The sequence below is a fragment of the Lissotriton vulgaris genome, chromosome 11 (assembly GCF_964263255.1).
Source record: "Lissotriton vulgaris chromosome 11, aLisVul1.2, whole genome shotgun sequence".
Lineage (NCBI taxonomy): Eukaryota > Metazoa > Chordata > Amphibia > Caudata > Salamandridae > Lissotriton > Lissotriton vulgaris.
In genome coordinates, this window is record NC_141699.1 from 97,466,645 (window position 1) to 97,491,450 (window position 24,806).

At 47.1% G+C, this 24,806-nt stretch overlaps 1 protein-coding gene across 4 annotated transcripts in view; it reads left to right on the forward strand.

Moving 5' to 3' along the window:
• Nucleotides 1-24,806, forward strand: part of CABIN1 (calcineurin binding protein 1) — a 1,446,726-nt gene that overhangs the window by 192,814 nt on the left and 1,229,106 nt on the right. For all 4 annotated transcript variants that reach the window (XM_086942778.1, XM_086942776.1, XM_086942775.1 and 1 more), the window contains exon 7: nt 11,763-11,943. In XM_086942778.1, coding sequence (XP_086798904.1) covers nt 11,763-11,943 — 181 coding nt within the window. The remainder of the gene's footprint in view (nt 1-11,762; nt 11,944-24,806) is intronic.

Genomic DNA, 24,806 nt, shown 5'->3' on the forward strand with positions numbered 1-24,806 from the left:
AACATTGTTCTCATAAGACTTATGGGTCCACCATTTAAATCCCTAAATAACTGCTCCCTTCAATGAATGTCTTGGAAGGTTACTTTTTTAATTGCCATCACATCACTCAGATGTGTTAGTGAGCTCCAGACACTAACCTTAGAAGAGCCTTTCTTTCAGCTTCTTCGCACCAACCCAAAATTCCTTCCAAAGGTGATCTCTCATTTCCACCTTAATCAATCAGTTGAGTTACTGTGTTCTTTCCTCAACCGGACTCAGTTGTGAAAAGGGTTTTCCACACACTAGATGTTAACAGAGCACTTATGTATTTCATTGACAGAACTAAACACTTTTGCAAAAGCAAACAGGTGTGTCTTGCTTTTTCACCCCCTCATAGAGGAAAGCCCATATCCAAATCAGCCAATCCCAGGTGGATAGTTAAATGCATTGACATGTTATGTTAAAGCCAAAAGGACTTTACTTACACCCCCTAGAGCGGATCTACTCGCTAGATAGGGGATTCTATGGCTTTCCGTGGCAATATCCCACTAGCTGATATATGCAAAGCAGCTACATGGTCTACACCACACAGTTTAACTAAACGTTATTGTGTGCCTATTCTATCACGCCAACAAGCTAATGTAGGTCAGGTGGTACTACTTACCATCTTTCAAAAAACACCCACAGGCTAGACACCGGTTTTGGAGGGCACTGCTATACAGACTATGCAAAGCATGTGCATCTACAGCCACACATTCCTTGAACTGATTATGTTACTTACCCTGTAAGCATCTGTTCTTGGCATGGAATGCTGTAGATTCACATGCGCCTACCCTCCTCCCCGATACCTAGGGCCCTTGCACTTCCTTTACCTTTTCATATGCGTGGACATCTCTTTACTTACACTTAATTTACACTCCACTCTCTTTCCCGCCTACGGGAAAACAGTCTAACAATTGAGTAGATGCCCATGTGCATTCTCACCGAGAGGAGGAATCGCTCCACCTTGTGACTCGAAAGACTTCTAGAGTATCAACGCCTATGATCTGACCAAACGGAACAGATACTTACAGGGTAACATAATCCTTTCAAGGTCTCCACTCTCCCCAACACAAGATATATTTGGGGGATCATGAGCGTAATAAGTCTTTGATTTTGTTTGTATTTTGCTTACTATGACGGGTTGATGATATACTGATATGGAGGTTTACTTTTCAGCCTTGACTCCACAGTGGCAAGTGTGCCATGTGTGAAATATCCATTCTATTTGGTCAGATCATAGGTGTTGGTACTCTATTCCAGGTAGTTCATTACCGGGTGCTCTGTGAAGCTCAAAGCTTTAACTCAAAATATTGCTGATTTCAAAATGCAGAAATGTGATCTCTGTTTTCAGAGGCACAGTAAAACATTTTGCTAAAAGACTATTTTTCTTTGATGTAAAAAAAGCTTATGAAGCTACCATCCCCATCATTTGGTAGGGGAGGGCACCACAAATGCTCACACCTACAAAATGACACAGGCGTTGTTTTTTCTTTTTATTTACAGATCCAAGTTAGATTGGTTGTAGCGTATGAGGGGAAGCAACATAGAGTGGTGGAAGCAATACACAGGGCAGGGGGAAAAGTACATGAAGACCGAGCAATGTGGTGCAAGGTGGGAGAAGAGAAGCAAACAGGTGAAGCAGAGAAACACTAAGTATGGAGGGGGAAGAGCAGATCACTAGCGGGGCACCTGGAAAAGGGGCTTAATTTGTAAAAATAAATAAGTGCTAGGGCCCTCGTCAGGAAGCCACTGCATCTAGCACCACACATATCCCCTGCCAGGTTTGACAATGATCCTACCAACACAACTAGTATTGATCGATCATTCAGAGTATTCTATTGCCCCAAGGCTATAAGAATGTCTTGGGCAGCAGGCATTATCCATTTTAACTGTATATATATATATATATATATATATATATATATATTATATATACACATATATATATATATATATTTTGGGAAAGATTGTATTATTTTTCAAATACGACATAGATTAAATGCAAGAGAATTACACTCATACCCCCCTTCCCTCCTGTGCACCAAGAACCCTCCCTGCTTGACATGATCTAAGGTGTAGAATCTCATTGTGTGCTTGGCCTTGTGTATCGACCCGCCACCTGTCTCTCCACCCTCTACCCCTATAACTCTGTTGGGTGCAATCAAATGGTCAATTCTCTATGTCTCCACTTCTTCCATATCCCAGGTTGCCCATATTTTCTTGTACTTATTCTCAATACCTCTAACCTTACAGACCTCCTTTTCAATAATTGTACCGCATGTCATCTCATCCTCCCAGTGTCTGAACGATGGAGGCGTGACCCACCCCCATTTCTGAACAATGTCCCTCTTTGCCACCATATACCCACATTCACCAGAATCTTCTGATATCATTAGAGGTATGAGGGAATGCTCTGCGAGGTGTTAGGTTAATATTGATTCCAACCGCTTCCTCCAGTGATTTGGTTACTCTTTCCCAGAATATACGGATCACAGGGCCTTGTCACCACATGTGAAGAAAAGTCCTTTCTCTACACTTCTGGAGGCGCAGAAGGCTCTCAGCCTTCCCTATTTTATAAAGTAGAGTTCTGGCAACATATGTCCTGTGCAGTACTTTAATTTGTATTAGTCTGAAGCTGGCCTTTATGGCCCCATCTGCTGGGAATCTCAGGACTTCCTGCCAGTCCTCATCATCGAATTCCCCAATATCTTCCACCCACCCATCTTTTAGGTTGGTGGGGGACCCCTGCGTGTTCCACATTAACGTTCCATACATTAGCAATATCAGTTTGAGCTTGATATGCCCATCCAGTCACCTACGCTCCAACGGGAACTCCTCCTCCTTATCTATGCTACGGCTAAGTGCGTTTCTCAGCTGCCTATATTTCAATCTCTGTGAGTTGGCATCTGATATTTCCCTGTTGGTGGTCGAAGGGGACGACCCCATTTGCATACCATACCTCAGCCAATGTGTTGATGCCTATCCAGTCCCAGCCTAGGAAGCCCTTCAATTCAGCCACCCATGTCAATTGAGTTCCCTCCCAGAGGGGAGTTCAGGATGTGAGACTTGTGTCCTACTTCATTTCCCTCAGTAAGCTATTCCAGATGTCATGAACCGTAGTCGTGACCGGACATGCCCTACCACAATTCTCCAGAAAGCTCTTCATCTCACGAGAAACTAGTTGTGTACCATTATCTGTAATAAGAACACTAGTAAACCCTCAACCCTTCTTCCGACAATGGCATAGGTCCAATAAAATCCAGACATAAAGTACTCCAAGCACACCCCGGCTCCTCAATATACCCCTGGAAGGATTGCACACCTATCTTAACCCTCTTCTCACTTTCTCTGCACACTTCACAGTTCTCCACCCATAAATTGATTTGATCATCCATGCACAGCCACCAAAAGTAATCCCTAACACATTTCTTAGTCAAAGTTTGACCTAGGTGGCCCTCGTGAGAGTTTGAAAATCCTGTCTCTCAATCCTTCTGGTGGAACAAATTTGTCATTTTTCATAAGCACACACTTGTCACTCAAAGTGAACTCATCCAGAATTTTCACAAAGGTCTAACAGCTGGAGGCACCGTACTCTCTCTACGCCCCCCGCACACCACCATTTGTCCCACATTCTGGAGGACAAGATCCCCTTCCATACACTTATGCCACTCATCCACCGAGAATGAACCACCAAAGCACTCATCCACATCACACAGAGAAGCCATTGCCCCTTCCTTTTCCCAAGCTGAAGAACCATGCTCATTTACCTCAGACCAGTCCAAAGACAGGCATGTGAAACAATCAGCTTAGGCATTTCTCAACCCCAATATGCTTTCAACATTGTACTTATACTCTTGCAGCTAGCATTGCCAGCCTGCCAGATCCCTTGCCCGCCAGACCAGGACTCAAACCTTTGACCAAAGGTTTATGGTCTGTACGAATGCTAAAAGTGAGACCCCATAGGATAGTCCTAAAATGCTCTATGGACCAGGCAGCCGCTAAAGCCTCCCACTCAATGACAGAGTAATGCTCTCACACTCTGTCAGAGAACGCAACGCAAATGCCACCGTCCTCTCTGAACCGTCATGAACCTGAGAGAGAACCGCCCTAGCCCACAAGCACTTGCATCCAGTCAGATACGTTTTGAGTTGGGTATCAAACAGTGCAAGGATCCCCGCTCCACAGATGTCTTCCTTTATCACGTCAAATGCTCTTTGTTGACTTCGCCCCACACAAACACACATCCCTTCCTCCGCAACACCCTGAAGTCTTCAGTTTTGCTAGCAAAGTTCTTGACAAGTTAGCATATATTCAATCAAACCCATGAAAGATTGTAACTGATCTTTATCATGGGGAACTGGAGCAGACTGAATACCTTTCAATAAGTGTACCTTGGGGTGCACACCTTACCCCGAAATAGTATGGCCAAGGTATTCAATTTCTTCCACTAGGAACTTACATTTGTCCCTTTTCAAGGTGAGTCCCTAAGCCTACCTAACACAGATCTCAAAATTGAGTTGTGTTCCTGAATTGACCCACTAAAGATCAAAATGTCATCTTGAAACAATATAACATTATCCAAGCCCTTAAGCTCTTCAGTCATGATCTTCTGGAACACGCTATCCACCGAGGATAGCCCTAACGGCATCCTGGTGAACCTAAAAGTTCCCTCCATGATATGATATGATCTGATAAAATCATTTATAGAGCGCACCGGTTTCTTGGCGCTAGGGTGGAGGGCTAAAGGCAGAGCCAGTGTGTAGGAATAAGTTGTATGCTTGGGGAAAAAAGCCAGGTTTTAAGCGATTTCCTGAATTGAGAATAGGAGGGTATTTAGTAGAGTTCCGGAGGGAGAGAGTTCCAGCGGAGTGGTGCTTGGATGGAAAATCTCATGTTTCTTTCGTTTGAAGGTGCAAGAGGACAAGAGGTTCAGACAGGAGGAGCGTAGGTCGCGGGGATGGACATAGCGATGGATTCGGGAAGCAATGAAAGAGGGTCCATGGGATGAAAGGGCTCTGTGGATCAGGCAGCTAAGTTTGAAGAGACTGCGCTGAGCCACTGGGAGCCGGTGAAGGCTCCTAAGGAGGGGCTTGGTGTGGCTGAACTTTGGCTGGCCATGGATAAGCCTGGCTGCTTGGTTCTAGACTAGTTGGAGTCAGTGGGATTGGCATGCGGGAATTCCGGCATACAGAGAGTTGGTGTAGTCGATGCGGGACATGACTAGTGCAAGTGTGACTTGGACGAGAGCTTCATTTGAAAGAAATCTACTGATTTTCCTGATTCTGCGTTGGTGGAAGAAGCAGACAGAGACCACCGAGTTAATTTGGGCCCTCATGGAGAGGTCGCTACTAATAGTGATGCCTAGACTCTTGACCTAGTTGACTGGGAGTGGCGGGCAGCCCAGGGAGATAGGCCAGAAGTTGGAGTTCCAAGGGTTGCCTGGGGGCCCAGTAAGAACCAGCTCTGTCTTATCGGGATTAAGCTTTAGCTGGTTAGCGTTCATCCGGCTGCTGATGAAGCTCATGGTGGATTGAACGTTCTCTATAGAGGAGGGGGAGGGATCAATGTTGAAGATGAGCTGAAGGTCATCAGCATAATTAAAAATTACTACTGCTCTTTTCTGGAGTTCGGAGATCAGGGGAAGGATGTACAGGTTGAACAGGAGGGGAGAGAGGGAGGAGCCCTGAGGGACATCGCAGGTGAGTCTTTTTTCCTCCAAAGAGATTCTGGAGAGGCGGACCGCTTGGTAGCGGTCTTTGAGAAATGAGGTGAGCCATCTCAGCGCTGGGCCCCTGATGCCGGCGCTCTCGACCCGATCGAGTAGGAAGGCGTGGTCGATGGTGGCGAAAGCCGCCGACAAGTCCAGGAGCACCAATGCCTGCGAGGTGTTTTGGTCGGCCCCCTTTCTGAGTTCATCATGGACGGCCAGGTCAATGGACTCGCTGGAGTGTTGAGCCATGAAGCCAGCTTGATCGTTATCTAAAAAGTGGGAGTCTTCAACAAAAGTACTTAAGCAGTTTGCTAGGAAGGCTTCCAGAATTTTGCCCAGGAAGGGAAGTAACAAAATAGGGCGGAAGTTACTTAGCACCTCAGGGTCGGCACCTGCTTTTTTGAGTATGGATGAGACTACTGCAGTTTTGAAAGAATTGGGAACCACGCCCGAGGTGAGAGAGTTATTAAGGAGAGATAGAGAGTGGGGGGTCGGGAAATTGAGAAAGATCTCCCGGGCAATATGAGGGGAACAGCTGTCCAGCGGGGAGCCTTAGCAAAGTTTTTTGAGGAGGGAGAAGAAGGCCTCTTGAATGATCAGGGGGAAGTGGGAAAAGAGAGATGGGTTACGGGGAGCTTTACTGGGATTGGGGGGTAAGGCGGCCTTGGGGATACTGGGTTTGATGTTGGTAATCTTGTCGATAAAATAAGTGTTAAGGGAATCGCAGAGAGATTGACAGTGACACGGTCGGGTTTCACAAGTTCGTCCACAATGGAGAAGATGTCTTTGGTTTTGCTAGTCGAGTCCAAGATCTTTGAAGAGAAGTATTCTGTTTTGGCTGTAAGGATGGCGACTTTGTAGTCTTTTAAGGCTTAGATAAAGATGGATCTTTAGAGGGGACAGTGATGAAGTCTCCACTTGCACTCGGTTTGGCGTAGTGCAAATTTCCTGTCTTTTAGGTCCTTTGTGAACCAATGCTGGGCATCATGGGGCCTCCTATTATTGATTTTTTTCAGGTGAGCGAAGTTATCTCTTGCCCAGGCCAGCCAGGAGTTAAAGTCTTCAGCCTGAGTATGTGGTGAGACCGGGGGTCCGGTGGGCAGAGAGGTGCTAGGCGTGGAGGAAGATAGAAATGTACAGAGAGTAGGGATATTTACCCGACTCCAGTTCCTGATCATAAGAGGGTCAGAGGTGGGGGTTTTGGTTGTGGAGGGGTGGCGATGGAGAAAGCAATAAAGAAGTGGTCAGACCAAGTACAGGGAGAGATCTGGAGATAGGCGATGTCAAGGTTTGAGGTCCAGACCTGGTCCAGGGTGTGTCTTTTAATGTGGGTGGCCACTTTGATGTGCTGGGTGAAGTTCATGCCATTGAGCAACTCAGAGAAGTCTATCGAGCAAGGGCTTTCCCGTGGGTCATGAGGCCAGTAATTAAAGTACCTTATGATAAGAATTTTGGCATGATTAATCACCAAGTCCGCTGTCATGTTGCTGAATAGTTGGACAAAATTAGGCATGTGGGCGAGGGCCTGTAAAATAGGGCACAAGTGAAAGGGAAACCTTTGGATTCAAATTTGAACAACAAGAAGTCAACAGAGGGAATTTTAGAGGTGTTGAGGGAAGTGATTTTATGGGATTGGAGATGATGGCTGCGACTCTCTTTCCCTCACCCCCCCACTCCCCCTCCCCCCGCCCTCTGGCCTATTGGCCTGGAGGATGTAGTAATTGTCTGGGATGGTGGCCAGAATGTCCGGAGTGGATTCGGTTGAAAGCCATGTTTCCGCTAGGAGCAGTATGTCTGGCTTAATGGAGTCTAAAAGATAAAAAATCTCTAGCTGTTGCTTAACCAGAGAGCGGGTGTTAAGATACCATATGGACAAACGGTCCTAATTGGGGCAGATAGAATGAGTGGATGTTTTAGGGAGGGAAACCCTTAGGCTCGTGGGTGTTGTGTAGGGAAGAGGCTTGGGGGTGAGGTTGTGAGTGGAGTTTTTTCAGGACAGAATTCCAAAGGTATTTAGTGTGCTATTGAGGTCTGGGTAAATTGGCCAATCTCCCTGGAGTGATTTAAGCTCCATTGATGAATAGCGGAGGGAGGCACAGGCAGGGAGCGTGGCCCCTGGCCCCAGACGCGCCATAAAGCACATTGACAGTTATAGGCAGAGACATGGCGCTAATCGCGGTGCTCCGCCCCCAACTGGCAGCGAGAAAAGACTGCCTTCCTGCATAAGCCTGCACCCTCCACAACAATTGGGAGAGCCCCGTGGTGGACCGGGGTGCAGGCGGAGAGTGCAAGAGGTGAGGAAGAGGTTTTGTTTTTGAAAGGTACTGTGCAAATGAGCAATTCAGTGCAGGTTTAAAAATATAAATTTAAAATACAAGCGAACAGCGAAGTATGAGTGGTAATCAGGTGTGACTGCTGGGCATGAAATCGCCGAGCCTTACATTCCCAACAACGTTTTCCCACTGCATACAGTCAGCGCGTCTCCATAGTGACGAAAGCCGTCAAATTGCTTGAATCCATATGCAATTCGATCTGGTGGTAAGTGCTTTTCAAGTCAAGCTTAGAAAAGTACTTACCACCCTGGAGTAACAATAACAACTCGTTGATATTTGGAAGAGGAATAGTATCAGTCACAACATGTTGGTTCAAAGTATGCAGATCCAAACAGAACCTCAGTTTACCATTGCTGTTCTTGGCAATAACCACTGGAGAGACCCATTCCGACTCCTCAACAGGCTCTGATACCCTCCCTGAGCAGGTCATCTAAGAGTTTCTTAACCTCATCTCTCACTACAACTGGTACCCTTTTCCAATCGTACCCAGTCTTTCATTACACACATCTTTCATTTCTGATAACACGTCTTCGGTTGTGTTCTCAGTGACCACCAACACTTGTTCTGGAGCACGGGGGTCAATTATGATATGCAGATCAAATTGATGTGCCCACCCCAAAATAGGTGGCCCCTCCTCAGCCACATACATTTTCCCTACAACCTGGCACGATTTAAACACAATCATGAATGTGAAATACCCCAGAACATCAATGCTTTCTCCCTGGTACCCTTGTGACTGATGTCTTTAGGTAGAAGAGACACTTCTGGCCACACACTCTTCCACATCGCCATCGGTATGCTAGTGTACAATTAACCGGAGTCCACCATGAGCTCTACTAGTCTGCCTTGGGTCTCAAACAAGGCTCTTCTGTTCTCTTCCTCCATCTCAGGCTGAACCGTCAACATTCGATCCTGCTTATCCTCTTCCCATAATAAGTCTTTAGTGACTGCCACGCGGGATTAAGTTGCATCTTTACATATGCGGGCATAATGTCCAATGCACCCACCCTTTGTTAGATGCATAACATCATTCTGAATCACTGGTGTGGTAATCACTCCCACAGCTTGAACATCCCTTTGACTTGCTCACTCGCTGGGAGCTAGTAGCAGCCTTGCTGATCGACAACCCTTCTTTTTTTCCAACAGCAGCAGCCATGGCCGTCCACTTGTTCCTTCTTGCTCATCTCCTTCATGCAACTCTCCGACTCCTCCACCACCTTAGCAATTGCGATGGCATCATTAAGCGACAGGTTTTTCGGTCCCCACAAACGTTCCTGCATTTTTCTGCTGCTGCACTGAACAATCAACTGATCTATGATAATTTTATTGGTCATTTGACCAAATTTAAATTTATTTGACAATTCACGCAGACCGGAAACAAAATCATCTATTGACTCATCTAGTTTTTGTGGTCTGGTGTAGAACTTGTACTGAGACAAGACAATGCCCTCTTCCTTTGCAAATCTTCTCTCCAAACGCAGCTTTGCCTCCTTATAAACATCTTCAATAGGTGGATTATTATTACCAACATCTGAGGTAAGTACTTGAAGATGTGATTCTCCTCCTTGCCTATAGTGCCCAATAACAGCACCTTCTTCCCCTCAGGGGTAAATTCTTTTCCATCAAAAGCCACTGAAAGGATGGTTGACCTGACTGCACCAAAAATGGCAGTGGAATAACATTAGAAGATAGTGCCACCACATGTGATGGAGCACAACGCTGTCAAAGAAGTACAAAATAACTGAAGTTTGTGCAACTTGTAATAATGGGTGAGATTTCAAAAGTGTAAGGGTCTTTCTTCTAATCAATCACATGGTACAGCAGTAACTGAGGAAGCAGACCCAAGACTTCCAACACGGCAGACACACGACTTTGAAAACTGTGAAAGTCTCTTTACGTGGCCAGCTGTGAGCGCAACAACAAAACACTGAGTGCCCTGATTTTATTAGACCTATCAGCGACATTCGACACGATCAGCCATAAACAACTACTGACCTGTATCGCAAACCTGGGCATAGAGGGAGGAGCACACAAATGGCTAGAATCATTCCTGTCAGGTCGGGCACAGAGGACACAGCTGGGGGAGCAGGCATTGGATAGGGGTTTTGTCGTTTGCATGAGACTGCTCAGGCAGCTTGTCCCTATCCTTTCAACAACATCACTTCGGATGATTGTATCAGCCATAATTGTCTCCCAACTGGACTACGGGAATGCCCTTTACATTGGTCTTCCCCAGAGCCTCATCCACAAGCTAAAAGTAGTGCTGAACGACGCAGCCAGGATGATATTCAGGCTCCTCAGAAGCACTCATTCTATTCTATGTAAGCTACACTGGCTTCCCATTAAACAGAGAGCGAAGTTTAAAGGCCTCTGTATTGCCCATAAGGCAATCTATGGAAATGCCCCTACATACATCAAAGATCGCCTAAAGAACTACGTCTCAGGCCGTACACAGCGATCATCTCAGGCCTGCCGCCTGCATACTCCACGTTGCAAACCTGCATCGAAAGGGGGAAGAGCCTTCTCTGTCCTACTCCCACCAGAGCTCTGGAATCAGCTGCCAGATCACCTTCGGATGGAACCTGCACTCCTTCCATTCAGGAAGCAACTCAAGACTATCCTCTTTAAGGAGGCCTTGAATATTGTTTAACCATTCCCTTCTTCCGCTGCCATTGTTGCGACAGCCAGCGGGCCTGGCCTTTCCCTTTTTAACAGCGCCTAGAGACCTGTCGATGATTTAGCGCTATATAAAAATAAACTAACATAACATATAAGCATCAGTAAGGTAAGCTGATCCTGCTCACCCTAATGGCGGCATAATACAACAGTGTACTTGGCATTCACCGCCTTCAACACAGGCGCACATACACGCAGGAAGACGTCGGGAGACCGGTAAAGGTCAGAGTACACGAACGTACTCCTCCGACTAGATGTACGAATGAATGCTGGCAGCACACTATACCTTGCCGTCACAGTTCTGCTGAGAAGGGAAGCCTCTACATATCCTGTGGGTCCGTGCCATCTCGACTCACACTGCCGCCCTGTGCCATTCAGCGCCACAAACAGATCAGTTATCAATGCTTCTGTAATTGTCTGTCACCTTCACGCCTGCTGTGGTACCAGTGCCACTACAGATGGCTGGCGTTTGTTGCCAAAATAATGTTGTTGTGACCACCAAGACTCGGTAACGATTTCAGCTTCTTTTGATTAAGAATCACAAAGGCATCACATTCCTTTCTGGAACCTGTTTACTTAATAAGCAGGTTCAGAATTACAACACCATGCCTTCCGTTATCTATTCTCAATAATTGTGAATTTCCCTAGTATCATATTGATGGGTGTGTGAGTTTTCATTTGCAGTGGAGAGGGAAATGCTTTATTCACATAGTCTTGAAATTAGTTGTGAAGAGTCCAATCTACGTTCTCTTTTGCAAACAAAGTTAGATTCACCATATACACAGGACTGGAATCAGCTAAAACTTTTCAAATTATTACCTGCACTGTAAATTCTGTAGCAGGACGAGTGAAAGACTGGTGCATGTGGAAATATTCAAAATTTGTGAACAGTCTGTGCCTTTGCAATGATGACCGGGCTGCAGGTAGGTTAGTTACATATTAGACACTGTAAAGCAACTGTTTCAGCCATATGATGTCCTTCTCTAAATATGATGTTTTATAAAAAAAAAATTGTTTTTCAGGCAGTGATGCTGGACTCCACTGACGTCAACATCTGGTACAAGATTGGACGTGTTGCTTTGCGGCTGGTCCGGATCCCTTTGGCACGTCACGCTTTTGAGGAAGGCTTAAGATGCAATTCAGATCACTGGCCTTGCTTGGATCACCTTATCACAGTCCTTTACACACTGAGTGACTACACAAGTGAGTAACCTATCCCTAGAACGTGAATGCATAACCGCTGCAAAGACCAGAGTTTTTGATAGGATAAAACCTGACCGTTTTATCCCAAATAATCAATCAAATACAGAAGCGATGAGGAGAAAGGAAGATATTAATCTGACTTCAGGTCTGGTGCCAGCAACACCACACATATTATATGACAAGAAAGCAAGCAAGTCTGAAATGCATAATCCTTTAAAAACAAAACTCCCCAGCATTGTGCTCATGAGGGACATCACAAAGTAGAAACTGTAACGCTTAAACTAAACGGCAGGAACTTCTCCAATAAAATGTTTGCTGTTTCTTAGTGAGGCAAATACTGCTTTGACAGCTCTTCAATCCCAATGGGACTTTTTATACATCCTGATATTGATTAATGTTTTTTTTTGTTATTGAATGTTTAACCCTTAGTTCTTATGCCTTTTTCGCTTTGTGTTTTTTCTGGTGATGCTCTCTTTCCTTAGCCTGGCACCATATACCTCTGTACTTCATGCATTTTCTTTGGTGCTTTAAAATATATATTGTCCCTTCTTGGGTTGCTTGTTTAGAATCCTTCACCTTTAAACCCTCCCTTACTTGGCATGTTATCTTATGTTAATTGGTCTTTTGTAAAGCACAGTCCACTCTCCCAGGGAGCACATTCGTGCTAAGTCTAGTAGACATTAACTAACTGTGAATTACACTGCACGAGTGGAAACCGATTAACGTTTATGGTGAAGAGCCACTGCATATTGAATACAGCTTTTACTTTTAAATTTTATAGAGCTGTGAAAAATGGCTATAACTTCACTACCACACTTGTCTTTACAGTCACATCTAAGGATTTTGTAATCTGTGGAGACCTGTTGCTCTGTTACGCGGATTGCAGTCTTCTGTGAGACAGGTTTCTATATGGGAAAATATCCCTTTTTTTTTTTTTTTTTTGTGGGAAAATATCCCATGCTTATTTTTGGGGTTTAACTTATTCATTAAGATCTTATTCTTTGTGCCCGATGTTACTTTAAGCAGCCCCACATTCACTCCGAGCTCTACGTTTAATATTAGAGAGCTGGATCTAGCCTTGGGTTGTAGCTCATATTACTCCATGTAAGCAAGGGGGATCAGGTGAAACAACTTAAACTTGCACAGGTTGTTTTGGGAAATACTATTTAGTGTATATTTAGATGAAAATAGTTCTCTTGTAGCTGCTTATCAGAGTAAGTTTGATGATTAACATCATGGGATGTAAGCGAATGTGAATCAGCAGCATGGTTGGGTGTGAATGAGCTTTTTACAGGCACAGATATGCTTGCCTTTGACATACTTGCATTGAATATCTTCCAGCGCTTATTTCAGAGGAATTTCAATCTGTGTTCAGACAAGGTAGAAAAAAAAGTGGCATGAGACAAAGGCCCTCCAACCGTTGCTCAAGCCTCTGTTTGCGCAGTGTTCGGAATTCCGTGTTGTGTGATATTTACTGCACCTGGTAATTACCTGGTGCACTAAATACCTCAACATTCGTTACATTTCAGCAGGTCAAGATTTCTGGAAATTAACAGGGGAAAACAGTGCAAGCTTTACTGTAGATTCAGATTTTAGAACACTAAGCACAAAAAAAACCTGAATGTTATTCCTCAAAAAATCTGAATAATTTGTATTTATCCAGTATTATGGTATCTTTCATAGATTCACATGCTTGAACCTTTCCCCACCGTCGAGATGGGAGTCCCTGGTACATTTAAAAAGGCAGTGTTATATTAGACATAGAAGTTAAACAAGCATTGGAAATGCAATAGGTCTCGCATTAGGAAAGTTTGAGCAATTGGTATTGTAAAGGACACTTTTTTTATTTATGTGTTGGTTTTGAAAATAGCAAAAGTAATAGCTTTGTCAGTTACAATGTCAATAGTTTTAACTTTCGCAAATGTGACACCTATAGCATTTGTAATGCAATGTGTGTTGTTTTTACGTGACTTAGATGTATTGATATTGCAAATAACAATGGCTTTTAATTTTGTAAATAATTAATACTTAAATAAAATTTATTGTAATTTATAATGGCAATAGCTTAAACGTTTGTAAATTAATTTTGTGAAGATTATGTTCAGTGTATTTTATTGTGACGAAAATCCAAGAACATTGCATTTGCACCTGGTGGTGGATGTGGTGGTGGTGGGTGTGGTGGATGTGGTGGTGGATGTGGTGGTGGTGGATGCGGTGGAGCATGTGGTGGATGTGGTGGTGGATGTCATGGTGGATGTGGGTGGGGGAAGGGAGAGGTTAAGGAAGACAACATTAGATTGGCATTGTGGCGACGAAAACATCTATGCCATGCCACACTTAGTGTCATGCGTGAGGACTCAACAATGTCTAGGGAAGAGTGTTAGACTGAGTGCTCAATTGGGCAAGTCTGTGATACGCGGATTGCAAGGCCAGTTTTAACATTGCTTTAGCTCAGGTCTCCCCTCTTAAATTAATATCAGGGCGTATTCTCCATAGCCTTGGGTCCCAAAATCATCTCTCTGCTCTTTAAAGAAGTCCTCTTAATTCATCGGTGTTTTTGTTAGACAAGGGCGGGAGTGCTATGTCCTTGGACCCCAGGATATTAGTCCTATTACCCAAGATGCTGAGTTCACTGCAAGTCCCCTCCACAATTTTTTTTCCAGTTAAAAATTGTAAAATGAGTTTGTGGTCCTGTAATCCCGGCAGACGGCCGCTGCGAATGTTTGGAAGCTCTTTGGCTGTGGCTGGCAGTTCATTATTAACGAGTAGTAAGTAATTCACTGTTTGTGTAACCTGTTTACTAATGGTTTTTCCATCTGCCTACATCTGGGAAAGTCCTCAGTGGAGGGGGCCGTTGTCCCGCGCAGAGAGCCAGCGCCTGTCAATTGAAAGTAAATGGCCCGGCCCTCTGGCAGGGCTAGAATCGGTCTCCCAGGCCTTTGATTTATTGTTGGGCCTGATTAAAACATACGGCGCTCTGTGCTAGCTGGGCTCCACACATTCACACAGCCCGGGCTCCTAAAATGCTGCAGTGCATCGAACCGCCTCGCTAAAATGGCCACCTTGAAAGAGATACGAATTGCAGCCTGTAAAAGTTGAGAACTGAAAAGGAAAATCTTTAGCTGCCTTTTATCTTTTTCGGCAGTGTACTCTTAGCCACTTGGCAGGTGTTTCTGAAGCAGTTACAAATAAGAAGCTCTTGTTTAAGAAAAGCCAGAGAAATGCTGGGAGAGAGAGAGTGGGGAGGAGAGTAGGAGGAGGAGGGGAGAGGAGAGTAGGAGGAGGAGGGGGAGGAGAGTAGGGGAGGCACGGCCTAGCGGCCGTGCAACCAAGAAGTGAGGGGGCGGAGCTGGGGGAGGCTGTGAGAGAGAGAGTGGGCAAGGCAGGCGGCTGGGGGCATGTGCACGCGCTTTTAAGCTCAATGCGCATGCGCATTGAGCTTAAATTTCACGGGCACTGCAAGGAATCGCCACGATTCCTTGCAAGTTGGTTAAAGAGTGTTTAAGCCCCCATAGTCTCGCAAGCTCGATGCGCATGCGCATCGACAGGCGAGACCTAAAAACGGCTTAAGGCCTCATATTTAGTAACCTATCTAAGTCCTTATATAAAAAAGGACCACACTTAAGAGAACAACCAATCCGCTGACACTACCCTCTAGAACACAGGTCTTCAAACTTTTGTCAGCTGAGTCCCCCCCATCTAAAACTTTTTACACGTCGAGCCACCCCACCATCAGCACCACCTGACATAAAAGTTCTGCTGCAGAGCCCAGGTCGCGTAGAGCAAATAATATTAAATAATTAAGAGTGTTGGGTAAAGGGAACCTTTTTTAGTGTGTGTGCTTATTCTAAAGTTCAAATGAAAAGTCTCCAAGAAAAAATTAGCACAAGGAATTACATTGATGCTGTCCTTTTCACATAAATCACAAAATTTAGGATAGATTAGCAAAAACCCTCCCAAAACACAGGTGTGGGGTGTGCTTGTTTTTCTCCACAGACAGTCAATATGTGAATGGAATCTTGCTTCTGCCATCCTTTGGATGTGCTCCACTTCAAGCCTTGAGCAGTACCTGGAAACGAGAGTGATCACAACATTTTTTAATATATTTTTTGCAGTTTGATGTAGTGCGAACATGACCCAAAGGTATTGGAGCGCTTGCCGGAGCATCTTTTACATTACACAAGCACACATTCATTTTTTGTAAGCACAGGGAGATTAAGTGATTTGCCCAGAATCACAGGATTTTGAGCAGACACCAAGAATTGAACCTGGTTCCCCAGCTCTACAGTCATCAGCTCTGGCTGGTGCGCCACATCCTTGCCCCTAAACAAGATATTAGAAAAAGGGGTTCCACAAAACATGCTTTCTGACACGATTGAAAAATCCATGATTATGTGGAGTATGGCCAGTTGTTGCCATGTCAGTAGGAGGCCAGCCACAGTTTTCCAAGAAGGCCAAGGGGACATTTGCATCATACACATGTGATATAAGTGATTCAAGAGGATATATAAATCTTTATTCTCTAGCAGCATCAGGAGTCAATTTGTTGGCATAGTTGGCTTATAAAGAAGATTGCCTTCCAAAGCTTCAGAAATAGCTGCACAATATATTTTTTTTTATTTGGTCTACGAAAGACGTGAGCACAGATGGTAGGCATACTTCATAATATTTATTATATCAGGCTTGTGGACTCAGCTCTAGGGATTGGAACATGTCATACAAGCACCAGTGACTTTAATCAAGGTCAACTTCATTTTTCGTAAGTCACTGGTACATTAAGTGATTCTGCCCAGAATCACATGATGTTGAGCCGATACCAGGACTCGAACCCTGGTGCCCAGAACCAAAGTCAGCACCTATGGCATCAATGCCAAATCCGCTCCTCCTTGAAACATTCAACGTTCCCACTAGTAGTGGGATGAAGGGGAAAGGAGCGAGGCTTTAAAAAATATTACAAAAAGCACTTCACTCTTACTTGCCAGAGAATGGAATCTTCAGGAAGGATACAACCATTGTAAATTCCTTGCTGTGAAACGTACTTCCGACGTGGGAAGCAACATGGGGTGCAACTAGACCCGAACATTCGGGGGCGGGGGGGGCAACTAAGACTCCCAGCCAGGGCTGGCCCTAACACTGATCACACACCTGAGAGGGACAGGTGAGTGAAGTGCCACATCAACAGGGTGAGTAGTGTGCTTGTGTGACTGCGGGTGAGGTACAGGGTGAACTCGTGTGACTGCAGGGTGAGGTAGAGGGTGAACAGCGCAAGAGCATTTTGAGTGCAGAGTGATCACTGAGAGTGCAGAGTGTGCGGTGTGCTCATGTGACGGCAGGTAAGTGGAGGGAGAACGGTGTGAGTTCATGGTGAGTGGCATAAGTAAAGTGTGGTCACTGTGAGTGCAGGGTGAGCGGGTGCTATGAGTGCATGGTGATCAGTGTGAGTACATTGTGATCCCTGTAAGTGCAGGGTGAGTGTGAAAGAGAAGGGCGATAATGAGGAGTGAGTTGTCTAAATGCAGGGTGCATTCCAAGACACAGTTGAGGTTACTCAGCATGTTATTGAGGCTTGGCATAAGATTTGAGATGTGAGTTACACTATTGCTTTTATGGCATTATTCAGGCTCCAGGGATCGAGGTTGGAGGAAATAAATATCATGCTTATCCTGCAACAACCTTCCAGTCTTGCGATTAGGGTTGCCAGCTCTTCATATTGATGCCCCAGATGGTACAAAAATAAGCAGTGACCTAAAGCCTATTTCAGAACTTATCTGTGCATACTTGGAACAGCAAAAATAAATAGAAAGCATTTTTAATTGTGTTCTATGGCTGCCTGAATGATCCATGACTGATAATTAAAGGGAACAAAGATTGAAAAGTCACATTACAAATTACTACATACAGCCTTTGCAGGCTCTATAACCCCTTTAGTGCTGCCGTCGGCCGTTGGACGTTGCGAGCACTACCTCCGTAGTGCTGCGCACGTCCAACGGCCGACGTGGCACCACCCGTTATTTAGAACGTTCAGCACTGGCGCTGAACGTTCGACACATGAAACGGGTTTGAAGGAGAGCTCCAGTGGGCAGTCTCCCCATGAGCTGTCCCATTTCAATCTCTGCCCTCCCCGCAAGTTTCAACAGCAGCTAGGGCCATGGGATCTGATTGCATTGCTGAACACTGATAATCCTTATTCTGTAGTAGGGGATCTCTGTGTATAGTCATAATCTAGTGAATAGTCCCGCCCATGTGCGTGGACCCCGGAGCAATCAAAAATAATCTCTTAAAGTGTCGAAAAATGCAGAACTGCACAGACACTTAAGAGAGAATTAAAGACAGATAATACAGCCTATATAACCAGGCTACACTGTCCAGTACTTCAACTAGAAATTCCATCAAAAATCCACAAAAAGCAAAGTCTGTCCAGATTTCCCTTGCTTCACCAGCAAAAACCCTCTGGAATGAGGAAGACATGGACAGACTAGCCCCATAAGCTGCCATTATGTGGCTCAAAACAGGATACTGTGCCTTTAAGAGAACTTTCCAGAACTTCACAGTATCCCAGAATGCACTGCAGGTCCCTTTTACTTTGTTCTTTTTTCCGGCTCCTGCAAGCAGGACCCTGGAGCATTCAGCTCTCCCTTTTCAAGGGTTTATTGGTGATTTTTCACTTTTGTTCAAGTCTTTGAGTGCTTTTCTAAAGTACTTTGGTGCCTTTCTTCTTGTTAATCCATTGGTGCACTCTTTGATTGTCAATATGCCTGCATTATTTGACAAATGTCCAGAGTGCTCCAGGAAGAAGGCCAAATCGGATCCTCATGAGGTGTGTATCCTCTGCCTTCCCTCTTCCCATGTCCCAGAGGAGTGTGTCATTTGTCAGGGCTTCTCTGGCAAGACCCTGAAGGATAGAAAGAAGATCAGGCTTCAGGGCCTAGAGGAAAGAAGGCTGAAGGCGCAAGGTGGGTCTGGAGGGGCTTCCTCTGCCCATGCTGAGGCCTCTGGGGGGCTCCCCAGGGGCAGGAAGACCAGCAAGCATCTCCATTCTCCGTCTGGGTCGATTGCACCGACTACGGCGTCGAGAGGGATGACTGCAGTCTGTTCCCCGTCTCCCCAGGGCTCTGTGCCGAAGCGACGTCGACGCTCGACGTCGAAGGAACTGAACAGACCGCCATTGAGGTCTCCTGTGACGATTTCGTTGTCATCCTCGTCGGAGTCGTGGTCGAGTGATCGACGTCAAGAGGCCCGGCGCCGGCGCTCGCCGCCGAGGCGACACCGCCGTTCGCCGTCTGCCAAAAGGAGAAGGTCGTCGTCAAGGGGATCCTCGACGTCGAAGAGAAGATTGCCGTCGAGAGAAGGAGGTCGGCGTCGAGGCGGAGGTCGCCGTCGAGGCGAAGGCATTCGCCGTCGAGGGATAGACGGTCGACGTCGAGGAGAAGACGCTCGCCGCCGAGGGACCGACGCTCGCCGTCCGGTCGCTGTTCTTCGACGCCGAAGAGACGTGGAAGGAGGTCTGGCACCAGGAGTCACTCTAGCAGGCGCCAAATACCTATGGGAGGTTCGCCAACGTCCCAGGCTGGAAAGGAAGGCGGATCACCGGGTTCGGTGTACTCCAAGGTGTATACCCCGCCTCAGAGGCCGGTTACGCCTCCATTACCGAAGGGGCTCCCTCCGCTGGCCCCTACTCCTCCTCCGCTACCACCACTTCCACCGCGTCCTCAATCTCTACCTCAACCTCAGCTGCCAGCAGACAAGCCACCGCCGATCCCTCCGAGGTGGGTCTCATTGCCCCGATATCCGACTCCTCCCAAGGAGACCCCTCAGCCGAGGGCCCTGGCCAAACCAAAGTCGCCCGCCCCTGTGTAACCGGCGGATCGACCAAAGCCAAGGAGGTCACGATCACGCTCCGGACGGAGGGGGAGATCGAGGAGTCGGCATAGATCCTCCACCAGGTCAAGACTGCGCCATAGGAGGCGCGGATCGCGGTCCCGCACGGACTCGACCAGGACCTATTCACCGACCTTGTCGGAATCCCCGGGGACAAGGGTGTCTCCGGTGGATGACATCAGCACGTTCCAGGATGTTCTCCTGAGGGGTACAGCGAAATTGGGAATCACGGTGACGGCTCCAACACCCACGACGTCCGTGATATTTGAGACACTTCACAAGAAGCATTTGTCTCGCCCTTTGCTACCGCTAGTACCTGGGTTGGTAGAGCCCGCGGAGGAGCTGTTCCTTACGCCAGCAGTGGCGAAGGCCGCTCCCTCCCGACCTCTGAAGAAGTACAGGGCCCCGGATTCGGACCCGGCTTTTCTAAGGATAGACCCGGTTCCGGACTCTGTTATAGTGACGGCGGCCAGGAAGCTACATTCTACCTCCCCGTCTTCAGCGGTACCGCCTGATAAGGAGAGCAGATGGATCTACTCAGCTGGCAGGAAGGCTTGTGGGACGCCATCCACAGCCATGAAGGCCTCCAGCGATGCGGCTTTGATAGGGCGGTATGACCATGCCCTGTGGGAATCCCTTTAACAGTTCACCGAACTCCTGCCACGAGATAAGAGGGAGGACTTCCAGGAGATCCTCAAGGAGGGGATGCTCGTTTCTAACCAGGTCATCAGCGCGGCTGCGGATGTCTCTCTTTTGGCTGCCCATGGGTACTGTCATGGGATCAACCAACGGCGCCATGCTTGGCTCAGGCTCACATCACTCAAGCCGGAGGCCCAGCAGTGGGTGGCCAATCTGCCCTTCTCAGGGGAAACCCTGTTCGGCAAGCATGCCGACGATGAGATGGCCCGCATGAAGGCGAGGCAGAGACCCTGACGGCTGTGGGCTTATAGAAGCCCAAAGAAAAGAAGGCCTGCCGCCCGTTCCAGAGAAGGTTCGGTGCACAGGGCAGAGGGCGATTACAGACTTCGGGACAGCAGCAGCAACAACAGCAGCAATTCCGGAGAGCCTTCCAGAAGCGCCAGAAGTGTAGAGGGGGCCAGCAGTCCTCTACAGCGAACAAGGGCTCGGCTGGGTCTCAACCCTGAGCGGTTACTTCCCCTACATCCGTTACCTGCTCCGGTGGGAGGAAGCGTTCAATTTTTTCAGGCAGAGTGGAGAAAAATTACTCCGGACAAGTGGGTGCTGAATATTGTTTGCAATGGATACAGTCTTCGGTTCACCAGCCCGCCTCCATCAATTCCTCCGGTCAGCTCGCAGTTTCAGCTGCGCGAGCTCCAGGCGGAGGCCGATATCCTGTTAAGGAAAAGGGCGATAGAAGACGTACCTCTGTCTCAAAGAGGAAGAGGTCTGTACTCCCGGTTTTTCCTGGTTCGCAAGAAGGACAAGAACTAGTTCAGGCCCATTCTGGATTTGCGACAGGCAAACAAGAGGATTCGCAGAAAGAAATTTTGCATGCTGTCGTTGCATCAGATTTTTCCTCAGTTGCAACAGGGAGACTGGCTATGTGCTATAGACCTACAAGATTCGTACTTCCATGTGCCCATTGCACACAAACACAGGAAGTTCCTGCGATTCCAAGTTGGCGCCAATCATTATCAGTACATAGTCCTGCCATTCGGACTGAAGTCTGCGCCCAGAACATTCTCGAAGTGCATGGCAGTGGTAGCAGCACACCTAAGGAAGAACAAGGTGTTTGTCTACCCGTACCTGGACGATTGGTTGATCAAGGCCTCCTCCTTCTCGGAAGCTCAAGCACACTTCCAGAAGACGTGCGTTCTCTTGAACAAGCTGGGGTTGCACATCAACATGTCCAAGTCTGTCCCGACTCCGGTCCAGTGCATTCAGTACTTGGGAGCCACCATCAATACGCTGTCAGCAAGCGTGTCTCCTTCGGAGGAGCGGCGATTATCACTCCTTCGGAAGGCTCAGGCTCTTATGACCACTCCATCTACAACAGTGAGGACGGTGTCTTCTCTACTGGGATCGATGGCCTCTTGCATCTTCCTAACGCCACATGCACGACTGCACATGAGACCGTAGCAGGAGTGCTTGGAGGATCAGTGGGATAAGAGGAAAGAGTCTTGGGATGACAAGATACGACTGTCTCTGCATGCTCTTCAGTCTCTGAAGTGGTGGTGTTCAGCGGAGAAACTCCTCAGAGGGGTTCCCTTCCACAAGGACATTCCCACTCAGACTATCGTGACGGATGCTTCTCTCCACGGCTGTGGGGCGCATTTCGGAGACTTACAGATTCAAAGAACGTGGTCCCCGACTGAGTCCACGTATCACATCAATTTCCTGGAACTCAGAGCTGTTCACTTGGCACTGAAGGCATTTCATCCGTCCTTCCAGACCAACTCTCTGCTTGTACAGACGGACAATACGACCACGATGTATTACCTCAACAAGCAGGGGGCTCGAGATCACGCACTCTGTCGCAGGCAATCTGGCGATGGCTTCTGGCCAGAGGACTGAGGATAACTGCAACCCATCTACCAGGTGTGCAGAATGTTCAGGCAGACGCACTGAGCAGACTGATTCAGGAAAACCACGAATGGGTCATAAACGACAAAGTACTAGGAGAAGTCTTCGCAAGGTGGGGGACTCCAGACATAGATCTGTTCGCCACCGCCGAAAACAGCAAATGCCGAGACTTCGCCTCCAGGTACTACCAGCAGGGGACGCTGGGCAATGCGCTATGGATCACCTGGTCGAACAGCTTTCTGTACGCTTTTCCACCCATTCCCCTGATTCCGGCGATGCTCAACAAGCTGTCCCAGTCCATGGCGCAGATGATCCTGCTTGCCCAGGGATGGCCCAGTCAGTGGTGGTTCACGGACCTGCTTCACCGGTCTCTCCTTCCTCACATACGGCTGCCGTGCAGGCCGGACCTTCTCACGAAGTTTGGGGGGCAGATGTTGCACCCCAAACTCTCGTCTTTGAGTTTGGCGGCATGGCTCCTGAGATAGTGCAATACGGCCATTTGAATCTACCTGAAGATTGCATGGACATACTGGAGGAGGCTAAGCGACCTTCCACTCGGACTTCCTATGCTTACAAGTGGAAGAGCGGTAAAAAACCGGTCCTCGGAAGCTTGTTTCCGGGCAAGGGGAGACCTGGCTTGGCAATTCGGGCTGGACTGTTCCCATGAGGCACAGGGTCAGACTGATTTGCATATAGCCCTGTCTGAACTGGGGTGGCAGAGTGGGCTAAAGAACGGTGATGGTTTAAACCCAGTTCATTTGACTGGGTGTGAGTGTTTGATTGATTCAGATGCTCCGTCCATCACCACCCCCTTTTGGCCGCCATAAGTGTGGCAGGGTATGCTCAGACGTGAGTCCCTTGCTCACTTTGCCACTGGATTCAAGCAAGCCGGGCTGAAGACGGCTGGAATGCCAGAAACCGGTCCTCGGAAGCTTGTTTCCGGTCCAGGGAAGACATGGTTCGGCAGTTCGGGCTGGACTGTTCCCATGAGGCACAGGGTCAGACTGATTTGCATGTAGCCATGTCTGAACTGGGGTGGCAGAGTGGGCTAAAGAACGGTGATGGATTAAACCCAGATCTTTTGACTGGGTGTGAGTGTTTGATTGATTCAGATGCTCCGTCCATCACCACCCCCTTTTGTACCGTACAAGTGGAAGAGGTTTTGCATCTGGTGCAAGTCCAAGAATTATGACCCGACTACGTGTAAGGAAGATGTCATCCTTCCGTATCTTCTGCATCTGGCATGATCTGACCTTAATGTCCATTCCATTAAGGTTCATCTTGCTGCGCTGACTGCCTACAGGAAATGCCCTTCACAGACTTCCTTCTTTCAGATGCCTGTGATAAAATATTTTTTGGAAGGCTTGAGGAAAGTGTTCCCTCCTGTCCGGCTTCCTTCGCCTTCATGGGAATTAAATGTGGTGCTGTCCAGATTGATGAAGGAGCCTTTTGAACCTATTCATAAGGCTTTGTTGCAGCACCTGTCCTGGAAGCGGCGTTTCTCGTGGCCATCACATCGGCCCGCTGGATGAGTGAAATTCAGGCGTTGTGTTGCCAAGAACCTTATACTGTATTTCATGCTGCTAAGGTTGTTATGCGTACTCACCCTAAATTTCTTCCCAAGGTTATTTCTGATTTTCATGTCAACCAGACCAAACTTTGCCTACGTTTTTTCAGAATCCTTCTTCTCCAGCGGAAAGGTCGCTGCATTCCCTGGATGTTAGGAGGTTGTTGACATTTTATCTGGATAAGACCAAGGATATTCGTAGGTCAGACCAATTGTTTATCAATTATGGATGAGTAAGGACGGGTCTTGCTACCTCTAAACAGTCCATCTTTAGGTGGTTTGTGTCCTGCATACAACTGTGTTGCCAAAAGGCTAATAAGACCTTCGGGGGTAAACCTAAGGCTCATTCCACCAGGGGCAAGGCTGCCACAACGGCTTTGCTCCTTAATGTTCCATTTGCAGAAATCTACAGGGCGGCCACTTGGAAGTCGGTCCATACCTTTGCTAAGCATTACTGCCTGGACACTGATGCCAGGACAGACGCTCAGGTTGGGCAGGCTTCGCTGCGAAATCTGTTCGCACAGTAGTGGTGTTAATTCTGTTCTCTCCACCGCCGCTTTGATGTGGGGATGGGCTTGCCATTCTATTCACTAGATTATGACTATACACAGAGAACCCTACTACAGAAGGAGTAGTTTCTGTCCTGTAACTCAAGTTATGTAGTAGGGGTATCTCTTTTATAGTCATAAGCGCCCGCCCTCCTCCCCGGTGGAGAGAGATATTCATGTAAGGAATGCTACAGGTGTGGCGTGTTACGCCTTCAAAAATAACTGAAAGTAAAATGGACCTGCAGTGCATTCTGGGATACTGTGAAGTTCTGGAAAGTTATCTTAAAGGCACAGTATCCTGTTTTGAGCCACATAATGTCAGCCTA